This window comes from Chelon labrosus, assembly GCF_963514085.1.
Source record: "Chelon labrosus genome assembly, chromosome: 13".
In the NCBI taxonomy this organism is placed as follows: Eukaryota; Metazoa; Chordata; class Actinopteri; order Mugiliformes; family Mugilidae; genus Chelon; species Chelon labrosus.
This window is the reverse complement of record NC_140346.1, coordinates 2,894,070-2,911,953: the sequence shown is the minus strand read 5'-3', so window position 1 is coordinate 2,911,953 and position 17,884 is coordinate 2,894,070. Positions and strand designations below refer to the sequence as shown.

The window sequence follows — 17,884 nt, the reverse complement described above, 5'->3', positions numbered from 1 at the left end:
AGAATATGGGCTTCTTCCTCCATGCAATACAGGCCTTCTAGTTGGCAAAAGAGACCTCTTGTGAAAAAAGATTTTTCAGTATGAGCAACACTCTGACTGACAGGTAATCAGTACAATGGTCCTTTGCATACAAGAAGTGCATGATTTGTGAGTGTGCTGTTGCCATATCCTATTGTTCCATAATACAGTGCAGTAATAACCAAAGAGCTGCTCACAGCTGAAAAAAATAATTTTTAAGTGGAATGCAAGATGGAAAATTACAAAAGATTGCATTTTGTAAGAGAAATTCTGTCTTTGTACAGTTAATCATCACAGAGGAGTAAGGGATTACATGCACTGGCGTTATGTATTTAAAATACAAATGATGAGTAACTGTATACCATTACAGTTACAAATTAAATAGATGATAATTAGTATACACTTACATTGTTGAAATCAACGGATTACATGGCGGTACTTTTATTCATGTGTTTATACACTCTCTTAATAAATGAAGGCAACTCTAAGCATTTCCCAGAAGCCCTAGTGTAGAACATGCAACCAAAGACTCTACAACATTAAACAGCTGAGCCATTTGCGTGATTAGCAAGATAATGGAGTTGGAGCAGGAGCTGGAGCTGGAGCGGGGGCCGGCACAGCAGAGCCAGCACTTCACATTAAAGAAAGAGAAGGGAGAACGCAACATTACTGTGCAGTGCAACCTCTGCCTGCCTGCAACCGACCTCCTTTCAGCATCCAAAGAATCCGCCTTCAACATGAAAAATCTTAAATGAAGTTCTTTTTTTTTTTTTTAATTAGTCAGGGGTAGTGGTCTGCAGTGTTCCTGGTTACCTTGCTATCTTAACTCTTTAAAATAATTGCAGATAGCTACATGCTGAGTTAACATGCCACTTGACAGTCTCGTATGTGCTGATTTGAATGAATGAATGAATGAATATGGAAGTAATCCAAGTATTCACAAAAATTACTCAGACTGAGTAATGTAACAGAACATGTTTCAAATTACATTTTGGGGCATGTATTCTGTATTCTGTAACGGAATAGATTTTAAAAGTATCCTTCCCAACACAGATTTTCATCCCCTCATAGAGTGTGTGAATGTTTAGTCGACGGATCTGCGGTCACAGTGATGGCTCAGTCACAAAAGTGTTTCCAGTTTAAGGAAGAGGATTTCATCTCTCTGTCAGGCCACTGCTGACAGTTGATGCGCTGTATGTGAGTCTATCCATCCATTATATTTCAAGGAGGTTATAGCAATAACACCACTGGATCAGCAGCTGGGTCTTTTTCTGTATTCTCCTTCCCTTTTACCTTCTTTGAAGCATTAAATCAGATGCAGGCTCTGCTGTGCAGCACAAAAGACCTCTGGATTCAGATGGAAGCCCTCCTCCTGGCTTTTAAGCTGTCTCTCTGCGTGACACGCTGTTTCATCATTACCTTCAGCATAAAAAGTTACTTCCCACTGAGAGCTGACTTACTGAGGAGCAGAAGCAGTAGTTATAAGGCATTATAGGAAATTAGTCCAACAGGTTTGGATATACTGTACAGTAGATTGTGTGTGGCGGTGGTGGGAGCAGTATTAAGATCCCTTACTCACCAATACATTCATGGACTCCAGCATAAAAAAAAAAAAACTATTTACGTAAAAATACATTGTTATTAGTAAGTACTATGTAGTTATCATCATTAGATTATTATTAGTGAACCATCATTGACTATTGGAATATACATGATTACCCAATTTTATATTAAGGGATGGCAGATAAATCTGAAAGACCCTGAGATGAATAAGATGAGAGAAGATAAATCTGTTTGGATTTTGTTTTTGTCTGTCAAATATTGAACCATTTATTGAAGTTTTATTTGTTAGACCTGTTAACTTCCAGAGATCTGAAATGTGACCAAGACTACAGACTGTTCTTCAGATATATTAAAGGGTAATATTTACTGTTTTCTAAAGATGTCAAAGAAAGAAACTTCCCTCTGAAATAGGAGCATAAAGAGGGGATATTCAGCTGACGTTCCTTAAAATTATATTTAAATATGCACTTAGTTACTCTCCATCACTGGCAATTTGTAATGGGAATTCCAAAAGGTGAATTATACTGTCGATGTCTTTCAGCAGGAGAATCACGTTATAATGCAACATCAGACTGTGTCTGGGGCCACATCTGTTAGAGATGGATGTCATTCTGCGCAGTGATCTACATGCTCGCTGCTCGCTCTGACCTACATACACACAAGGTTCCTTTCAAAACAAGATATTCGCTCTATGTAAAAAGGTGACACCTACCGCTGACATGATTAATCGGTTGCGGGCATGAAAGCAAAACAGTTTCTGCAGCCGAATCAAAGACGTGACATGCCTTGAGGCTTTTGTCATTTTCAGAACTCTATTTTTCAAGTTACATCTTATTGTTTTAAATAGGCACCGTATGTAGCCGATGTGGAAATAACCACAATCCTTCTTTGCTTAATGTCAGGCTAAAAATGGGTCTGGAGCTGGTCCTACTGCCACAGGGAATTAGTCACTGAATCACTGGAAGTGGAACGTCCTGTTCCCATTGTCATGAAAAATCAAGACTGAAATGATCACCGCTCGCTTTACCTGCCTCTCAGGAAGTGTTGCAGCAGAGAGGCTGCTGTGCACAGAAATCATCCTGTAAGAAACCGGACCATTCAAAATAGAAACCTATCACGCCATCCACAGGTTACTCTGTGTGCTTCATGTGGGCCAGATCATTTATGTTCCTTTTCTGAATTTTCTGCTTGGTGTTATGTGCTCTCCACCTGTTGATCTTTTGGCTCTCCTCGTCATTGCTCTGTTGCCATAGAAACTCGAGTGGAGGAACGAGGCCATAGCAATGAAAACTGGGCCTCCTAGTAGGAGGCGACACTGGACATGTATCATCGCTCTCCTCCCACCGGGTTTGTCCCCGAAGAGGAAGAGAATGTTTTTAGAAGCCACAACAGTGAAGACGCAGCCTTTCATTCTGTTCGAGCAGCTCCAGACCATCTGACTGGGATTTGCAATGCACGCCCGCAAAACATGTTTGAATGATGACTGTGGGAGAGAGCAGGATGACAGGAAGGAACATGGTTAATATGAAAAAGGAAATAAGGTAAACTGGTGTGTTCAGTCTGTCCAAATAAAAATACCAATAAATATTACTGATGTAAAAGAAACTGTTCCCCCAACTGTTCCCCAAAACCCACAGAAGATTAACAAACTAACAATGTGCATTCAATATATTCCTACTTGTAGTAATGCCAAGACTTCAGCAGCACTTGAACCACTCAGGTTCAGTATATTCTTACTTTCCTTCACTCTCAAAGGCCAAAGAAAAGGCAGCAACACATCGAACCAGGGGTCAGCCCTCTTTCCAGCTTTCGTGCACATTTGCAAATTGTACCTCTTCTGATTTATGACCTTCTTTTACTAGGGGGCGACTGTGTCAAGAGCTGTGCTAAGCGTGGCTGCAGCGCTATCAACAAGATAATCAGTTTGTGCAGGAGGAAAACATTTTTTCTAATCAGGGACAGCAGATAAATCCAAGGGGCTGTGAATTCACTGATGGAAAAGCAACACAAAGTAAAGGCTGTGTTGACAGATCAAGCCGTAGGTTGGCTGTTTGTCAATATCAGGACATCTGTGAGCGTCTGTTACACTGGTCAGACCGCAGCAATTGAGCATGTTGAATAGGTGGCGATGACCATTATTTTTCATCTTCGTCTGTTCTGCACAACTCAATACACAAATATTTTCATGACGTGAACATCTGTAAAGGGAAAACCATTTGACCAGCAGCACCGAGGAGAGGCCAGCTTTGATCAGGGGTTTGGAAATCTTCATGGCTAGCCCAGATGCTGATAAAGATGGAGACAGAACAGAACAGAACAGAAAGTGAAGTCCAAGCAAGTAGAGCTCCCCCTGGTGTCTGACTGCAGTATAGGTCATAAGCTCCACCTCCTCCATGTTAGTGGATGGGACTTGGGTCGAGCTAAAACACTAAAGTACACATGAAATAATTTGGAAACCAAGGATGGTTTCTGTCAGTTTACTTAATATAATGCTGATGCATACTGAAGTGTTCATTTTTCTGATAAGTGTCGTTTTAGTTAGTTATTTGATGCTATAAAAACATAATGTGACATCATGATGACTACAAGTTGCCAAGCCAACTGCTCCGTAAAGTAGTCCCCTAGGGCCTGAGAGTTAGCTCCAGTCTCGGACCGTACTGCACAGACTCTGGCTCCAAATTTGCAAAGATGGCGCTGCCCAAGGCCCTGGGAAAATAGCCTTAGTTTGGCCAATGCAAGGAAGTGGGGACGCATTGTTCATATTTATATACAGTCTATGGTATGTACTAGTTGAACATTGGCTATAGTATTAATGTTGTGGACAAGTTTATCTTTTTGGTCCAAGCGCAGTCAGCCTTCATTGCTGCCGTTTGGTGTGTAGGCCTTAAATTAAAAAAACAAAAATTCCAAAATATGTGCCGCACTTTAGATTTTAGTAAATGTTACTCGAAAAGACGAATACTCTGTAGCAGGACAGTTTATGTGCGACTCAGTCAAATTAAGCCACAGTAGCCTTAGTACCTCAGTTATGTTTTTGGTTGGATGGTTTCTCAAAAATGTGTCAACATACAGTATTTTAGTGAAATGCGGTAAAAAGCTTAGGAACAGGCCAACTGACTTGCATGTAATCATCACCATGAGTCTTTAATGGCAGGTCCAGAGCTTCAACATGATTTTTAATATTAGAATAATAACTATGCAGCTTTGGGAGATGTTTTCACTCTGAAAACTTTCTTTTTCAGTGTCCTCAAAACCCCAAAACATCCTCTGACCTCACTGTTGGTGTTGTGAAACTCAAAAGCAGAGCTGACTTGTGCAAGAAAATTGGTCACTCAGTCTTTACCCTGAGAAGGTGGTTAGGAAAGTGAGGTTGCTTTGTGTTGCAGGGAAAAACAATAATCTTTTATCTTTATCAAATAAATGAGGCTTCTTGATTTGGTCAAAACTCTGTAACAGCTCAATTCAAAGAATATAAAAAATATAAGACAACATTGGCTGTTGAAAATCTTATAAGATCCCCTCTGACATTGCGTTTCAAACTTTTATTTACTTTGAGATAGAAGCACAGCTAGGTTAAAAGTACTTTAAGACACAATGTGTCTACTGGGATCAGTTTCTTTTGAGTTCAATATTTGTCAAACATAGGAAACAGGTAACATTGGATTACAGCATATTTCTTAACAAGTTTCAATACTTTTTTTGAAATGTTGCAAGCATAAACTCAAAAGCTAAAGGAGGGCAAATCTCATATATGTGTAAAAACCCCCCCGTTGATAAACAGCGGTTGACTGGCGATCAATGGGGTTTGATGTGATCAGAGCGGAGCTGCTGGAGGTGGATGAATCAGCAGGAGGCGAAGCTCCAGACAGGATCGATTCCTCCCAGCAGACAGCTCGAACTCAGGCTGAACACACCAGTGCTGTGTTACCAGTGCGGTAACACTTGATGTTATAAAGCCCATTCACACAGAAACTGAACCATGGACCTAACAAGTACATGGAGACTAATGGGGAGTTTTGTCAATTCGAAGGACAAAATTGTAAATGAAAAATATTGATCTGGAACACAGAACAAACAGGAACATAGAAAAGGTTTAATTAAACATAGCAAGATCTCAGGAACGTTAGGTTTCAATGCTTAAGCTATACTGTTACATATGATATAAGGACTTGATAGTAGTATTATGTCAGATTCAGTAAATAACAACACAAAACTATGTTATTTACGTACTAGGACTGAATTTAATTTGTTGTAGGATGTAAAAAGTACAGAGTTTAGGTGCATTGATTACAATGAATCAACATACAACTTTTACTTGAATAGTTTGCTGCGTACAAGTCAGCTCTCTCCTTTCACCAAGACCTCATTTTAGGCAAACGTATCCATTATTACTCCGTGTACTTTTTGATGAATAAATTCCCACCACAGTCTCCGACAAACAGCCAACGTCTCCACAGCCGTCTCTCCTATCAACTGGAAGACAGGCCCAGCTGTTAATACAAGCTAATCTCTGTGTCTAACGCCCGAGGCTGCTGACTGCTCCTCGCTCCTCTCTCTGTCGGAGGTGCTCTACCAGTCCTGAAGGGATTTTTATTTATTTTTTTTGGATTAAGCTGGCATTTATTGTTCTGCAGCTGCAAGAAGTTGTTCGTGACACGCACCGGTGCACCGCGCGCACACACGTACGCCACGGCGTGCCGCCTTGTCTCCCAGTTGGCCTCATTAAATAACATATTGTCATTTAAACTCAACTGACATTTTATGTGCGAGGAGGCAAGCAGGAGACAGTTCTGCATCTGTTTCTGAGTCACCGTGCTTTGGAGGAAAGACGGCAATGGAGCAGAGGATGGCAAGTGCGCTAGCTCCGCCGCCAGTCCCTCTTCCAACACAGCTGTATGGTTCAGATCCTGTGTCATGTTGAGGTTTAGTTTCCCAAACCAGTTATCTCTGCAAGGTTGTACCAATGCAACAAATAAAGACAGTAAATAAAAGATGGATGCATCCACAGTGATGTCGCCCATTGGTTTCTGCACTGACTGAAAGCCTCCAGTTTGATATTTGTATCAATCAATTATCAGTGGGCGTTCATCAATAAAAGGTGCACGAACTTAAGAATTGTGTTGTTCATAGGTCGGACTTGACAAGTTGGACTCTGTATAGACTCTGGAGAAACAGTATGATCATTCTTTCTCGGGACAGCAGTGTAACTGATGACGCTTGAGATTCCTGGCTGCTCCAAGTCCACACAAGTTGCTTACTGAATGAAACGGGTGAGGAAAGAACAGAACTGTACTTGGACAGATGCGTACTTTGAACTGGAACAGTGCTTGGGCAGCGAGCGATGCCATTTCTCAGGTCCACAAAAACACAAGAATGCTTCTTAATAAACATTCTAGACTTCTGTTAGGGGGAGGAGCGAGGGGTGAGCCCAACCAGGGAGGCGAAGCACTACTCTAAACATCGACCTGTTTGGCAACCACCTTATTAGGTGTTGTTTTTGAGTTGAGTTTTGCATAACTGATTTACTTAAAAACCACCACACACAATAAAGGAGTGAAAGGAATTCTCTAAAAGACCCAATGCCTGAAATTGTTAACTGTGATAATACAAAAAGTACTTATTCTTGTTCATGTGGAGTTTAATGTGTAGAAATATTGTATGACTGAAGGAGGCTCTTGAAAACTGAGATATAAAGAAGCATGAACATAGTTTTTGGTTACGCAATAATGTTGCAACAATGAATCTAATCCAGATAAACAGTAATAAGGGGCTTGTTCAATGACATGGTTTTCTTTCCATGTAACTCTTATGGTCTTCATTATGATCTGTTTCAAATATATCTATAATATCATTTACATTTTCACCACATAAAGTGTTCTTGGTGTGTTTGTAGATGAGAAGAGGTTCACATAAGAGCAAAGTAGCCTGATGTTCCTCCGCTGTCGTGTCTCTTCGTTCATTCCCCCTGGTGCTGTGTTCACGGTAATCACTTTCTGTTGGGAAATGGTCCCATTTTTATTTTTTTTGTTTTGATCTAATCTACTCAGTAGTGAGTGACATATCCATCATACTCAGTTGACAGTTGCCAGCAGCGGTTAACTTAATGTTTTTCAAGACAAATAAATTCAGCCTGTGCTTAAATCAGACAGCTACACTCATCTTACGTCTCCATTCATGTGTTCGTTGTTATTAGCTGGTACTGTACAGCAACTCAGTCTCAGTGTGAGGATAAAAATAAGGGCCGGCTCATACACACAAGGGAAGGTTAGAGCGTCTACGTACACACAAAAACAAACACACGTGTCACACACCAGCATCACACCTCCCTCGTGCCTCACACTCTCATTATGTTGACAGCAGCGGCAACAACAAGACTAATCATTAGAAGCGACAGTACAATGATGGTGTCAGAGTTTGCTGTGGGTTATTATCGGGGAGAATTAGTGCTGACTAAGTACTCCTCTGACCTTCTTTTACATCATACAGTGGATAGTGACACAACCCGCTGCTCCATTAAAGATAAAAATAGAAACGAGGGCAGACAAGATGCAATAAAAAAAACACCTAAACTAAACCATGGGGAGAAATATAATGACTTGTTCTATCCAGGACAGAGGGGGATGTACTGTATCATTACCAGACTCAAGGAAAATTAAAGAGCCAATGACACAGAGATAAAAGCTCTGTTTGTGACGGGTGGAAGCAATCAAAAAAAATAGGACTGCAGATATGTGAGCTATCAGTAGTGTTTGAAAGAAGTTGATGAACCGATTTTATTATCTTTTTATTGCTTTTAATTTGTTGCTAGCAGAGTTGTGTGTTCCTGCTGCCTTACTAATGAATTTTGTGCTGGTCTTTAGCCATCTGTCTTGTTGATAATAGTTTCCAAAAGCTGTGAACTGTCATGTACACCGATCAGACATAACAGTATGACCACCCTCCTAATATTGTATAGGTCTCCCTTGTGCCTCCAAAACAGTTGTGGGCTCATGTCCTGTGGTGTCTGGCAACAGAATGTTGTTAGTGGGGGCCTTTGGGTCCTATGGGTTGAGGGGAGGGGCCTCTGTGGATCATTACACAGATACTTGAAAAGTTTGGGATCTAGTGAATTTGGAGGCCAGGTCAATACCTTGCACTGTTCTTCATGTTCTTTTAGTTGTTCCTAAAGCGTTTTTGTGTGTGTGTCTGTGTCAGGCTGCATCCTGCTGGGGATGGCTGCTGCCATCAAGGAGTGTCATTGCTATGGGGTGGGGGTGTCTGGTCTAGTCTAGGTGGGTGCTACATGTCTAAGAAACATCCACATGAATGCTAGGTCCAAAAGTTTCCCAGGTCCAAAAGTTTCAATTGTCACAAGATGGTCAATGTTAATTACTTCTCCTGTCAGTGGTTTTAATGTTAGTTGAGTAATGCCCTGTTTCAGGTGGTTATAAAGTTGAATGGTGAGATTTGAGGCCTGTGAGGTTATGTTTCACCTCAGCTGTGCTTTAATTTGCCTTAAACACTTCTAAAACATCTTAGTTTAGTTAGCTAGTGTGCTATGATTTGCTCAATGGTACACACAAAGTGCAGGTAAAGCTAATGGGAGTCTCATTAGTCTTTTAGATATTTAGTCACAAAGAAATATATACAGAGCACTGTATATCCTAAAAATTTGACCTGAAGATGAACCAAATGAAAAATTAAAGCTTCCACAAAGTTATTTCACTCTGAGGAGAACGAACGTCATGGTTGCGCTAAAGTCGCCCAGCGTCTGTATGATCCATCCTCTGGGCACCGTGAATGGATTTCAATAATCAATATTCAATCATCCAATAATATTTGAGTCTAGACAAAAGTGATTGATCATGTGGTGGGATACCCGCCATTGTGTCTGAATGGTGTACTTCCTGTACCTAATCGGAGGTGCAGATTGATTTTTTTTTCAGGAGCAGGACCTGACATTTAGGAGAGGATTGGCTTGTGTCAAGAGCGAGCAGAAAAGTTTAAAGCAGTGTTTACAGAAGCACAAGCGCACAAAGACCAGTCCTTCGAGCACAACAGCAGCTTCGGTAAGGTGATGTCATATGCTTTGGTCATTCCAGCTGGTCGCATATCTCCCAATATTTGTAACCTGGCAACAAGGCACAGCTGGCACATATACAAAATGGATGAACTACAGCAACAGGCAGGAACAAGCAGTCCTTCTCTATGGGCATCTTTAGTATACATCCATTAGGGAGTGCAGAGATTATCAGATGACGCAGAACTTGTGGAGGAAGACTGCAGAAACAACTGAAATAGTTGATATTTTACAGAAAACTTTGAATGGCATACTTTCTTTAGATTACCTCTACTACTGCTGTCCCAGAGGTGTAGACTGTATTTTTCCTATGGTTTAGGAAGCGGTGGCTGGGAGAGTCAACTTAAACATTACTACTGAACAACCAGGAATCAGTATCTGCACTTGGTTTTGTATCCACTGCAGGCTAACTCCTCTGTCATCCATATGCATCAGCCCTCACTGACCCATCACACCAGCACCTCCTCGTGCACTTTCCGCGGATCAAAAGACCAGGTGATGTGTGATATGGAAATGAACACCAAAGTGTTGGCCACAAGCCCTCCTGTTCAAAGGGAGCACAGTCCGCCTTGTAACATCTAGAGACATCAACATGAATGGCAGTGATAGCTCAGTGATAATAGCTCAAAGAAGTCTCATTTTGCCAATGGGTACTGCTATATCAAATATCAAAGCTGCCGGCAGGGTAATCGCTGAGTCCATCAAAGCATGTGAATCTAATTACACAAGGGTGACCAGCGCAACAGTGTCCTGATGTCTATCATATATTTGAATCTGCAACATTTTACGCATTGACTAAAATTCTGCAACCCGCAGTGCAAAATTTCAACTTTAAAATGGACATTTCATCATGTAAAAGACATGTTTCCATCACGCTGTGGAGTGGTTGAGTTGTTTTACTTTCCCCCCAAAATAATACACTTAGAGGCCGCTCTGTGATATCTGGACTGTCTCTTGTCCAGTGTTTCTACCTGTCTTATTCCTGTTCCCATTTTGGAGTGTAAAGCAGGTTCTGAATTTGGTCAATGATCAAAGTTTAAGGTCATTCTGATTTCTTCCTAAACTGAACTTGGGTTTTATTTGCTAATAACTACAGTCTGCTGCAGTAAAATAATAAAAAAAAAAAAACAAACAAAAAAAAACCCATCATCTGTTATGCGTGAATATCCATTAGGAAATTCATTAATGTGATCCAGATTTTAGAGTCGGCTAACTCTCAAGCAGGTTTGATAATCACTTCTACAACACATCTGTCAAACTATGATGTGATGCACTGGAGTGATTTTTTGTTGTTGTTGTTGTTGTTTTGTTGTTTTTTTGCAGGCTCGACCGATTTCATTAAAAATTTCAAGAACTTAGCTGAACACACAGTTCACTAGCCGTTCAGCACAAGTGACTCATTAGAGCAGTAAAAAGAAGTCCCCCTGTTGCAAGAGGATGAGAGAGTCTACTGAAGCATGCATATATTTATTTAAATAGAACTATTTTCCTTGTGGCTTCTATCTTCCCTCTGACTAACAAGCCAGGGATATCAAAGAGACCAAAGGCTGGTGATGAGCTCTGAGCCCTCCTTAATTGGATGGAGCTGAGGCGCTATGTGTAGCAGCCGAGTGAATGGCCCTGGGAGACAAGAGCTGACCGCCACACAACCACACAGCCACACTTCCCTTTCTCACAGTTCCGATGAGCTTTGGGACTTGTCTTTGTTTACTTTCACTGAGTCCTGTCAGGAGATGTTTTTTTGTTAGTGCAGCAACTTATGCATTGGTGTGTTGTTGCATCGTGCCTAACTGGAATGGAATAAATACTTTCTGTCACTACCAAATTAATGTAGATTTCTGCCCGACACTTTCTGAAACTCACTAACAAAAGAGATCTGGGATGAACTCACATCTCAACATCTGATGAACATCTTGAATGTGCTTCTGGCTCTTGTGAAGATAAAAAAAAAAAAAAAGTAACTGAACTTGATTACAAAGCAAAAGCAAGTTATTTCAAGAATCTCTCTGCAGCACATTTAGCTCCTTGATGCTTTTGTGGAGGGTACAGCTTATGTCAGCATACAGTTACTACATTTATAGAGATAACAAGTACACTGTGTCATTCATTGACAAGCTATTTTAAAACATTTTCGTAAAAATGAATGCTGATTAATGTAATCAGCTCCATCTCTGTATTTTGTAGCAAACTACAGTTGTAAATCTGTTCTTTGGCAACATAGCAATGCAACCATAGCACTTTTGTGTACGTTTTAACATCAAATTTGACGAGCAGGAAATGGTTAGCTCAGCTAAGGACCAAGACTGTTGATAAAGGAAACAGCTGGTCTGGCTTTGTCCAAAATTTGAAAGTGTTAACCCCTTGACGCAGAGTGTCGCGAATTCGCGACGCACTGCTTCCATTCAGACTGCAACCAAAATAACCGAACGAAATATAAAATAGTATATATAGCCAATGGAAATAATGCACGTAATCCTCATTTGTGAATTAACGGTGAATTAACAGTTTTAAAGTTTATAAGTCCTAAGTGAAACGCTTGAACTCTGTTTCAAATTGGATTATAATAGTTGGTGTTATAGTGTATAGTATGTAATTTGAATTTGTAATGTATTTGTACATATCGATTTTGTAATTTCAGTAAATGTTTTACCATTTTTACCTTTCATGCCTGTTGTCTAATTTGCATCACACCTAAAATTATATCCATACTGTGTACTATAGACAAATTAACAATCTCCACTTAATTTAGCATCAGCTTCAAAGCACAAACATAAATAATTATTTTATATATATATATATATATATATATATATATATATATATATATATAATTGTAAATCAAATCAGAATTGATTTTTCAATTATATAAAGAAATTCATTATTTGTGTTTTTGCTTACCACTCCGACCGGTCCTATGAGAAACTAGTGCTTGCAAAAGGTTCCTAAGTATTTTTTGAATGTGCACAAACTGACATTACATGCGTTATTTCGGCTGCAGTCTGAGCGGAAACAGTACGTCACGAATATGCGACACTCGGCGACAAGGGGTTAAAGGTGCTCGTGGCCAAAAAAAGAGCATTTATACAATATGTATACATTACTCAACAAATAAGACAGAACCAGGCTGACAGTTCACCACATATTCAGTTTCTTAATGCTAGGCTAAACTAACCATATGCTGGCTCAAGCTTTGGGGAAGAATCTGGATGAGCATTGTTCACAATATTCCTAAAATCTGTTCTTACACAGGGCTGTGGGAGGTAAAAAGGGGAGACCAAGAATGACAGCAAAAGGGCTGAAGATGATGCTTATGCAAGAGCAAAACTTGGGAACTCGAGAGTGAGAACGCACCGCAAGGTGATGAGATGGAGGGAATGGTGATTAGCGAATCTCTTAGCTGAGATCTAAAACAGGACCACAAGCATCAAAGAGCCTCCCAGCTCCAACATGCTCATACAGTGCCAGCTTATGAAGCTGAGGCAGACGTACCTGCTGCAGAAACAGTTTAGTTCCAGCTGTGTTATATCCCTTTTCCATTCTGTCTTCATAATGCCAAACTTAGGATCAGTCGTCAAATGATCCACTGCTTTCATATAACCCTACCTGGGAATAGCTGCCTGAACTTGTTTCGTGACGGATGGCTGTTTTGTGCTGCCACAGTCCTGCTGTGTTGTTAAGCAAGCTACCGAATCCATCAGGGTGGACAACAGGCCCTTCAATAATGAATACACGAGAGGCCGAAAAGCTAATAACTCACAGAAGGGCCAGTTCCGGTGAATTCCGACTGGACAGATTAGAGGGCACCATCCAGGAAAAGGTGTGGGGAGATATTAAAACCCAGTGAGTTTAACAAGTAGAGTGGGTTTGTTTGCCCCACGGTGTCTGCTGCTGCTGCTACGGTTTGCATTAGGCCTCCGTGATACCAGGGCGATAAGTCGCAAAGCAGGATAAGCAGCTTTGCCAGAGAATTTAAAAAATGTTGCAAAATATCTGGAATTTAACAGGCATGACAGAGTTTTATTACTAAACCCACTATTCAAATTGAGTTTAAGCTTCTTCTACCAGGTGAGAAGAAGGAGGTGAGTGCATGACCACGCTACGAAACTAAGACTTCACTCTCTACAAAAAAAGAGATCCATAGTTTTCTGCTTGTTGTCCCCCTGTCCAACACCCATCCTCTTTTTTCTCTTTCCTTTTCCTCCTCATCTCTCCTTTTGCTTTCTTGTGCCCTTTCCTTCAGTCTCCCTTCCCTCTCTCTCACAGGACCATCTGTGTTGTGACGCACGCCGAGGACAGTAGATGTAAACCAGCTCCATGCTCAGGCAGTCAGGTCATTTACCAAATCACAATTGACTGCTGCTCCGGTTTCCATGGAGAAGAAACAACCAGAAAGAGGGGAGCAAGGCAAAAATCAATGATTCCCCTTGGGCCCAGCTTGGGGTTTGTGTCAGACCTGAGCTTTGGTGCATAAGAGGAACGAAGCTTCAGTTGCGGTGGTCTCGATATTTTACTGCAGAAGAGAACTGTGCTCAGGCAGCGATGCCGTGGATTTTTTCATTTTATTTATTTTTTTTGGAATGTGATGTCCAGCCACAGCTCAGGCCGTTTGACAACATTGTCCTCTGTGGTTTGTGCAGCTTGAGCAGAGCAGCAGCAGCGAAGCAGACTGCAGATAACCAACTGCAGCTGCTTTCTATTCTGAGAGAGGAAACCAGGACAGTCAAGGAGACAGTGATCAGCTCCCCGGCTAAATGCTCCACTAAATGATTTCACACTACAAGCAGGCTCACCTGTCCACACCTTCCACTGTCATACTGCTTACATGCGCGGGCCGAGGGAACATGATGTATGCGTACACATGTGTAAACGCATGGGGGGGGGGGATGTGGCTGCCACCTGTTGGTGACTCTGCTAAAATTCACACAGTCACCTTGCTGTCTCCCTCTGTGGTGATGCTGCAGCAGACTCATTTGTCCTCTCTGCTGCCGGTGGATGCTCTCCTTCACCCCAGCATGACTCAGAGGCCTGGCCGCCTATTGAGCCTAATGCTGCACAGCCCATTTACCGTAAGCATCAAATGAAGCTTGAGCAATCCAGTAGAAGAGTTTGTTAATGTGAAGATCAATAAGGTGATGAATTGGAATAGAGAAGTGAGAACTGAAGTGAAGAGCGACATCAGGAAACAGAAAAAAAAAAGACACACATTTCACAGTTCCAGTGGTTTTAATGTCGGCCTTTTATGTTAGCTGTATGCTATAACCAGAGTAATGTCATCATGTGAACTGGTTTTCAGAGGGACAGGTAGCATCGCTGACAGACATGAGTGGCTTTACGAATGAGAGATGCTGTGGCACCTGAGAGAGAAGAGCACCTATCTTATTCCTGACTGGATATATGTCCAGATGGAGTTAATGAATGCAGGAGGAGATGAGACACTTCGGCCAAATCATCTGCACCCCGAGTGTGAAGAAAAGACTCAGGGTAGACGCACATTCGAGCGTAGCATAATTCAGAACTTTATCCACACACACACAAATGCACACTTTGCCTCATGAACGTACAGCACACGCACGCACATTCACAGTTTTCACTCGCATCTCTCTGCTGCCGCTCTTCCTTCCTGTTGCCACAGCAACGCAGCACTTGTCTCCGTTTCTCAGTGACAGCACAAGCTCCCGTTAAGAAAAAAAAAAAACTGTGAACAGCGTATATAACAACATATATTGTAACGTAACGCAGCATCGTGTGGGATTAATGCAGCAGTGGGATAATAGCCAGTGACAATAACATGTTTGATAGAAAACGAAAACAAAAAAGTGAAATAGAATTGAGAAATGTATTCTCTGCTTTGTAAAGTAACACAAGGTGGTGCACTCAGCGTGTGTGATCAACTCGGTCATAACTAAGCAACAAGTTCACGTGTGTAACACAGAGACTGGTCAGCATCAAGCCTGTGTCATGCAGGTAGTTAAGGGTCAAAACTAAATGGGTCCATACCTCACAGTTGCGTCCAGTGAAGCCCTGGTTGCATGTGCACATGTACTCCCAGGTGTCCTCTGGCCTGCCAGCAGAGGGGAGGGCCAAGCAGAGTCCCCCATTGAGGCAGGGTCGGCCCTCGCAGGGGTCCGGACGAGGTGTGGCCTGGGTCGGGGTGGGCTCGGCCGGGGCCGGGGTGTCCGGGGCCAGCTGGAAAGCGGAGGGGACGGCCCCGATGCTGCTGCTGCTGCCGCTGCCGGTCAGGAGCAGGAGGAAGAGGAGGAGGAGGAGGAGACGCAGGGGGGGCGTGAAGCTCCGCGCAGTCTGTGTGGGACGGCGGCAGGGAACCGCCGGCACACTGGACACACTCATCCTCATCCTGGTCCTCTTTTTCTGTCGGGTGTTCTTTCTCCTCTTTGTTCAGAGCTACTGTTTGCGTTGGCTGGGCTCAGCGGCAACTGAGAGAGGTGTGTGAGCAACTGTGTGTGTGTGAGAGAGAGAGAGAGTAAGGAGGAGGAGGAGGAGGAGGAGGAGGCAGGCTGTTAGGATGCTGAGCCTCAGCTGTGACTGAAAGCAGACTGGCTGATGGAGTGGAGGAGGAAGAGAAGGTATGGATGCAGGAGGAGAAGGGGAGGGCTCTGGGCTCTTCTCCGTCTCAGAGTCACAGTGACGACGATCGCTGACGACACTCACACACTCTGCCCCCTCCCCACCTTCATCCACCACACTACCCCTCCCTCTCCTGGTTTCTCTCATATACCCACTGTGCAGAGTAACCGCGGAGAGGAGATCTGCTGCACCATCCTCATTTGGAGTCTCATCACCCATAACCACTTCTTGGAGCTGGGCCTCCAAGGAGGGAGTGAGTGAGGGAAGGGGAGGCGGTGGTGTTGGGGGAGCTTTGTCATTAGATCAGCTGCTTTCGAGTGATAACAGGCGGTATTAGCAGGGAGACGATGCAGCCCCAGTCTGAAAACAGCAAAATCCTCCTGATCAAGGTTGGCTGAGGTACTGAAAGTGGCTCGTCATAATGCTCATGGATCATCCACTCATTCATCAGTTATCATGGTGCTATCACATCACAGCTGTGGGTGATCAGAGGAAATCATTTGCAGTGTGAATAATTTTTTCTTATTTTTGCGAGCAGTCAGGTTTCTTCAAACTCAAAAGAACAGGTGCACTTAGGTTTAAAAAGAATAAAAGCCCCCGTTTTAGCTTTTCAAGATGCCACCGGCAGTTATCTGCATAGGCTTTTTAGCGGGTAGTCTAGTCACTTGAGGCAGATTTTTCCCTGACACACCAAGTCACCACTTTGAAGACGTTTTCTTTGCACTGCAGTGGTCGCAGTGTTTTAATTTGTAATTAAAAGTCTAGTTTTTAATTCCAGATCAGCTGTGTGTCAAGAATAAATTACATTTAAGTGGCAGTCTACGAAATATATTCATCTGAGGTCCCCACAAACTGAGTGACCGTGTAAGAAGGAGGCCATCAAGAACCCCATTAAAAGCTTCAGCAGCTGAGACTGGAGAAACTCTGCAGACAACAACTGCTGCATGGGCTCTTCGCCAGTCGATGCTTCATATTGAGATGTTTAATAAAAGAAGTCATTTAGCAGGCCGGAGCTCTTGAGACGTTTTATGAGTTTAAGTGCAGGATTACGATTATAACGTGTGTACTTTTGAGCTGCGTCCAACTGAAGTCACGATTCGTTTTTCTCTCAGAACATCCCAACCTTACGAAAGTGTGATACAAAACTTCAGGGGTCTTTTTTAATGTGTATGAATATGTATCCTTAAATCAGATAACACAGTAGAACAAATAGGTTTAGGCTAACAAACAAGTGACACATTCAGATGCAGTAATCTACTTGGAAAACACTGTTTTCAATATGACAAATTTTAGCCATCCTCAATGTTGTTTTTCTCAGTCAATACAATTACAACTGACGAAGACGTTGTCAGCTTTTATGATTATCAGGCCCTTATTTATAGTTGCATGCTTCTAATAGGCCGCGGCATACATGCTGAGGTCAGTGCAAGACCTTGTGGTTGTTTATGAGATGCTGGCATTACACTCTGCCACTTCTACAATGAATCTTCACACAGTGTGCACTAAAACTGTCACGAGCACTGCAGACGGCAAACCAGTGGAGCCTGTTGCTGGTGGAGGCCAAACCCACGGCCTGTAGTCCATCACGACTCTCCTCAGAGGAGGCTGAAAATGTTCTCTCTTGTTTACAATAAACAGCAATCTCTCTGTCTCACAGAG

The 17,884-nt window shown here is 42.3% G+C and overlaps 1 protein-coding gene across 1 annotated transcript in view; it reads right to left on the bottom strand.

Annotated features, from left to right (window-relative positions):
• dner (delta/notch-like EGF repeat containing) overlaps positions 1 to 16,054 on the bottom strand; it is a 58,340-nt gene extending 42,286 nt beyond the window's left edge. The window contains exon 1 of the mRNA XM_084558352.1: positions 15,638 to 16,054. Within this exon, the coding sequence (XP_084414478.1) occupies positions 15,638 to 15,994 (357 nt within the window). The 5' untranslated portion in view covers positions 15,995 to 16,054. The remainder of the gene's footprint in view (positions 1 to 15,637) is intronic.
• Between the last annotated feature and the right edge of the window lie 1,830 nt (positions 16,055 to 17,884).